This window comes from Nanorana parkeri, unplaced genomic scaffold (genome assembly GCF_000935625.1).
Source record: "Nanorana parkeri isolate BGI_ZX_2015 unplaced genomic scaffold, ASM93562v1 scaffold49, whole genome shotgun sequence".
In the NCBI taxonomy this organism is placed as follows: Eukaryota; Metazoa; Chordata; class Amphibia; order Anura; family Dicroglossidae; genus Nanorana; species Nanorana parkeri.
In genome coordinates this window covers 1,195,780-1,202,051 of record NW_017306317.1, presented here as the reverse complement: position 1 = coordinate 1,202,051, position 6,272 = coordinate 1,195,780, and the positions used below count along the sequence as shown (strand labels likewise).

Below are 6,272 nucleotides of genomic sequence, written 5' to 3'. Positions count from 1 at the left end.
CACCCCCAGTACGGGGAGTTCGCTGACGTTTTTTAGTTCGAAGGGGGCTAACGCATTGCCCCCACATAGGCCATATGATTGCCCTATTGACTTGCTCCCCGGAAGCGAAATACCCTTAGGCCGCATCTACCCCTTATCGGAACCAGAACTGAAACATCTACGGGAGTACCTAGATGAAAATCTAAAAAAGGGGTTCATCTGTCCCTCAACTTCACCCACTGGTTCAGGCATGTTCTTTGTGAGGAACAAAGACCAAAGTTTGCGGCCGATCATAGACTATCGACCGCTCAACAAAATTACAATCAAAAACCGTTACCCATTACCCTTGATTCCCCAGCTCATTGAGAGATTGCAAGATGCAAAGGTTTTCACAAAACTGGACCTAAAAGGGGCTTACAATCTCGTGAGAATACGTCCTGGCGACGAATGGAAAATGGCTTTTCGCACCAGGTACGGGCTCTTCGAATACAACGTGATGCCTTTTGGGCTGTGTAATGCCCCCGCCACCTTCCAGGCATTTATTAATGATGTTTTCAGAGACCTCCTCGATGTCTACGTTGTGATCTACTTGGATGACATATTGATTTTCTCAGACACCCTCGAGAATCACAGGAAACATGTCAGGTAGGTACTAGGCCGCCTTAGAGCTCACAATCTCTATGCTAAGTTGGAGAAATGTATTTTTGAATCATGCACTATTCCATTCTTGGGGTTCATTATCTCCCCTGAAGGGGTGAAGATGGACGCGTCAAAAATCGAGTGCATCATCAACTGGCTCGAACCCAAAACTAGACATGCATTGCAGCGATTTCTCGGATTCGCCAATTTTTACAGCAAATTCATTTGTCGTCGACCATTTCACCAAAATGTCCCATTTCGTTCCGCTTCTCCGATTACCCACTGCCAAGGAGGCGGCAGACGCATTCATCAACAACGTCATTAGACTACACGGTGTTCCCTCCGTACTCATATCGGATCGCGGAACACAATTCACTTCCAAATTCTGGAAGGCCCTTTGTACCAGATTAGACGTAGACCTGTCCCTGTCCAGCTCCCACCATCCACAAACCAATGGTCAAACAGAACGGGTGAACCAATGTTTAGAACAATACTTACGTTGTCACTGCTCTTACTTACAGGATGACTGGGTGGACTTGCTACCGCTTGCTGAATTAGCCTTCAACAATTCCGTCAGCTCGTCCACGCAGACATCTCCGTTCTTCGCAAACTATGGTTTCCATCCCAAACCACTACCACTTACCTTTCTGCCGACAAACGTTCCTTCAACCAATGACTACTTACGTCAGATCCAACAAACCAGTTCTCTTCTTAAGACCAATCTATCTCGTGCCCAGCAAAGGCACAAACGGTTCTATGACCTAAGGAGACGTCAGAACCCCCTATACCAGATTGGAGATCTGGTGTTGTTGTCGACTAAATACCTTGCTGTTAAAGCCCCGTCTAGAAAACTTAGTCGGTTGTTCATCGGACCGTTTCCGATAGAAAAGATAGTCAATACTGTTGCCTTCCAGCTCACTTTGCCTACTTCTATGAAGATTCATCCTACTTTCCACGTCTCACTCCTGAAGCCTCACAGACCCAATACCTTTGGTAACCGGCGAGTTCCTGTACCTCCACCAGTCTTGGTTCAAGGGGAACCAGAATTCGAGGTAGAACAAATCTTGGACTCTCGCCTCCTTAGGGGCCGATTGCAGTACCTCATCAGGTGGAAAGGATGTGGACCTCATGGAGACGTCCACGCACCTCGGCTACTAAAGCGGTTTCACGCCAGACACCCCTGCAGACCTGCTCCGCGGGTACGCCCCGGTGGGGCTTCCTTGAGGGGGGGTACTGTCATAGATTGACTCGGACAGGTGTGCCGTCACGGCCAGCTCCTCCCCCTGGGCGCGGCACCTCCTCCTCTTAAACACAGCTGAGTCAGTCACTAGGCGTTCAATCGTTGTGAAACGTCGAGCGACTGACTCTGTGGGGAACAGAGCCACAGACCATCCACAGCCTTAAGTGAGGAATTCAGCCTCCATGTTGGGACTCAGCTACTGCTAGCTGCTACGGCTCACATTGCTACACAGGATTACCTCCTACTCCTCCTGAACTCCCTCCACTCTTGAACCGCAAGTACAAGGGGATCTTCCCCTACCTGTTGGTAGCCACTTCAAGCCATATTAGACGTGTATGATAGCAATGAACTGTGTGCATCGATACCAACTGGAATACCATATTGCTGGTTATCGCCCACCTATTGGTAGCCACTTCAACCCATATTAGACGCATATGCTAGCAATGAACTGTATGCATTGATGCCAACTGAACATACCATATTGCTGGTTTTCTCCCACCTATTTGTAGCCACTTCAAAGCGATATTGAGATGTATATACTAGCAAGGATCTGTGTGCATTAATACCAACTGAACATATCATATTGTTGATTATTACGGATTGCGTAACCTGCTCTGCTGAAGGTAACCTTGCATAACCACCGCACTACACATCTCCCCAAGTGTATTAGTGAACGCCATTCAGTAAATGTGCCACACCGTGATCACTGTGGATTGGAGAGGGGTGATAGGAAACAATTCCCTATTTATTCCTGCAGTGACAAAACTACAATTCACCACACGCCTCCACTTGAGGTTGATAGTTATAACCAAAATACCTAAACTGTATACCTTTTGGCCCTCATTGGTCACATCCCTATAACATTCTAGGACGGGTACATGATGTGGAACGGCCCCCCATCACACTGAGTGTATTGGGGTTCCGCAAGACTGAACGAACCCTCACACCTAGAGTGTTAGTTCCGCAGTTGAGATCCAAGAGAGTACTGCCCTGCTGGATTGTGACAATTACAAGGATTTTAACCAACTTAGTTAGTTTTTTTTATCTGTTCTAAAGAAAAAGCTGTTTGTAGCAGAATGTCCTTTCCAAACTGACCCCTAAATTGGAGGCCATGGGTTCATTATAATGAGCTAGAGGGCCTCCTGGCTTATAATAAGAAAAGTTGAAGTGTCTGCATCTGTTTAGTAGTAATTAGGGAGAATCTCACCAAAATAAATTTCTATTGCAAGGGGTGCCAAAAATTGTATCTTAGTGCAGACTTCCAGAAAAATTGGTCAGTCAGTCACTGTGGGGTGAAAGTGGGGTTACTCTTTAAGTTATATCTGTGACTGCTGATACCATCATGACAAAAGGGAGCTATTCCATTCAATTGGCTATTCAGGCCAATTTATTCTTTAACTACTAAAAGCATCAATTAGGTAAAAACAAACACTTTGTAAATGCTGCTATCTTAGCGAAGGTAAACATTTTCTTTTCTGCCATTGCATTCTATATAGTAACCTGCTAGTTACCACTTTGAAAATATGCTGAGTCATAATTTATTGTTAACTTACTATAAACTAAATTGTAACCTAGGATTCATGCATTTTTCACCTACGATTTACCTATTTTCTAATGCAAATCTATGTACAATTGGTGAATCTTGGTTAAAACTTGTGCAAATCTAGGGAGAAAACATAAATATACCCCAGAGAGTGATTATTAAATCTCAGTACTTGAAAAATGTATTAAAGGAAAATACAGTGTAATTCAATATTATTTTGAGGGTTTTTTTTACAGTATTTACAGGAGTATACACCATAAAACCAAAACAATTTTTTTTTTAGAAAAAAGCTATATCAGCAAGAAAAATATTAAAACTGTAAATCTATAGAGCTATCTAAGACAGTACTCTTTGGTTGACTAATTAATCAGTTATTTTGCCCAATACATTAATGTAATATGGGCATATTCATGAAAAAGTATGCTTTTTTAAATCCATGTATTTTGGGATGTTCTCCCAACCTTAGCCCCTTGCCCTCCCATACACTGGCCCGTGCTCTTCTGAAGTCATCTCCTTGAGCTGGTGGGTCGTGGCGTACTGCAAACAATTGGCTTTTCTCCACAAACCCCAGTACAGAAACCTTTTTCCCACTTGCAGGTACCATTAAGGTTATGGAGAAAATCTACACCTGCAAAGTAATGGATCAAGGGGATGGCTGCAGAACCACTATAGGCTTCAGTGAGCAAAGTATGAAAAGATCTAAAGTGTACCTGTCCTTTAAAACAAGGGCACAGAAAAATTCATTGACCAAATGTTTCTTTTATAACATAATACTGTATATAGTTATTTACAAAGAAGATGCTAATATTTTATGTTTAAAGCACCAAAATAACAAATATTAATGTATACTGTGTGGTTAAAACATAAATATAGTATGCAGTATTTAATTGTCTTTCATACTTTTCTTTACAAGTGCATGAATGCCAAGCTGTCCAGTTGAAGATTTAAATACATGTGGGATAAATATTGACCATTGTAATCACCCCTGTTATTTAGTTCTATTCAACGTCACTGCTACTAAACATCTTGGAGTACATACAAATGTGGAGAAAATATAAATAAAGGCATATGAAAAATAATACTATTATTACTTGTATTTACCACATACAGTTTTCACACTGGTTCCTAAGCAATCTGTAATTTATGTCATCAAATAATTATTTGTCACCCATGCACCTGATTCTACCAAATGATGGTCATCGGTTAACAAAATCATGTAAAAATTTTACAATGTAGGACTAACATTTCACAAAAGATACTGGGCAGAACATTGGTTTAGGCAGTTATAGGAAAACTAATAAATAAAATTACATTTTGGTCATCATACAGTATGTAAATCCACGGACCAGTGAATTGCAGAAATCTGGAATTACATTTTTCCTTCTGTATAAAACAGCATCATAAAAACAAACTAAAAAAATACATTTCACTAAGTAAATCTTTGCAATAATTTGCTTTCTACAGGAAAAATGTTTGCTTTAAAACAGTCAATTAGTTAAAATCCTAAGCTGTTATGAATTGTTTATATAAATGCAATAACACATTAGCTTTATATTTTGTAATGGCAAGAAGGAAATGTAATTAGTACAACATAATGTGATTATGTAAATGTGAAAGGAAAGCTTGACACATAATGGGCTTTAAATTCATTTAAAGCACTATTTAGCTTATTCAGCGATGTTTAAATTATTCTGGTTATGCTTTCTGTTAGTCAAACTGGACATTAAAAATGTGTGCAGTTTTGGTACTTCATGATAACAAACCAGACTTGTTTAGTGACATGCTTGTAATGTAAACTTGCGACACAGTTTTGAAAAATGCACAAGACATTGAAGTCCATTAATCTAAATGCTCTTGTGGTTCCTGATAAAAAGGGTTAGCACTTCATGGGGGTTCTCATAAATACACATCATCCGCTTAAAGTGGTTATACCAAGAACATGGCTGCTGTTCTTGGATATCAGGTGATTGTGTTTTATGTGCAAGTGATCCAGCATCTGTACAGGTGCCTGATCATTTGTACGGTGCAGCGCTGTGTGCCCCCCCTGCAGGGCCCCTGCCGGCTTCCCCGGGTGCCGCTGTCCCCCATGCGGGCCCGGGAGCGGCACAGAGGGTCTCCCCTGACAGATCGGAGAGAGATCAGCAGTCTTCTAGCAGCTGATCTCTCCTACAATCACTGGACCCAGAAGTTATGTGTTATGCATCACTTCCGGTGTCACTGTGCACATTTTCTGTCTCTTAGAGCCAGGAGAAGAAGCTAGTGAAGCAGATCTCTGCTTCATCAGCTTCTTTGGGGTCACTAGGTGACATTTGGGGTCTGTCACATACTATTTGCTATCACATAGGGGGCTTGTAAGCCACCAAAGTGATAGCAATAAAGTGGAGTGTAAAACAATAAAAAAGTTGAAAAAATGAATGTGCCAAATAAAAAATAGAAAATGCAAAAAAAATGTTTTTAAAGTCCCCTGCCCCCCACGTGCATGCAGATAAAATGCAAACATGTGACAGTGCGCCTACGTGCAAAAAATAAAACTGCGCCACACATGTTACATATCACCACAAACGGTGCTGATGAGCAGTAAAAGCATTTAAATTATTGCCTATGGGAAATTTTTAGTATTGTAGTTTTTTTGGTTTCACAGGCACACACAATTTTGAGGCTTGACATGTTTGGTATCTATTTATCCAACTTGACCCCATCTTTTATATTTCACCAAAAAATTGGGTATTATATTCTGTTTCTGTGCACTAAATTTAATTTTAGTGTATTTTATCCTCAAAATACTGGTTAGATTAACATTTGTGCAAATACCGTGCTACATAAAAAATTGCAACTAGCATTTCTCTATTCTACAGGGTCCCTGCTTTCAGA

The 6,272-nt window shown here is 41.1% G+C and overlaps 1 protein-coding gene across 1 annotated transcript; it reads left to right on the top strand.

Annotated features, from left to right (window-relative positions):
• The first annotated feature begins 229 nt into the window (after positions 1-229).
• On the top strand, positions 230-628 carry LOC108802038 (RNA-directed DNA polymerase homolog). The gene has a single exon (XM_018573929.1). It carries the CDS (start codon positions 230-232, stop codon positions 626-628), a length of 399 nt encoding a protein of 132 aa, XP_018429431.1.
• Positions 629-6,272: the final 5,644 nt, after the last annotated feature.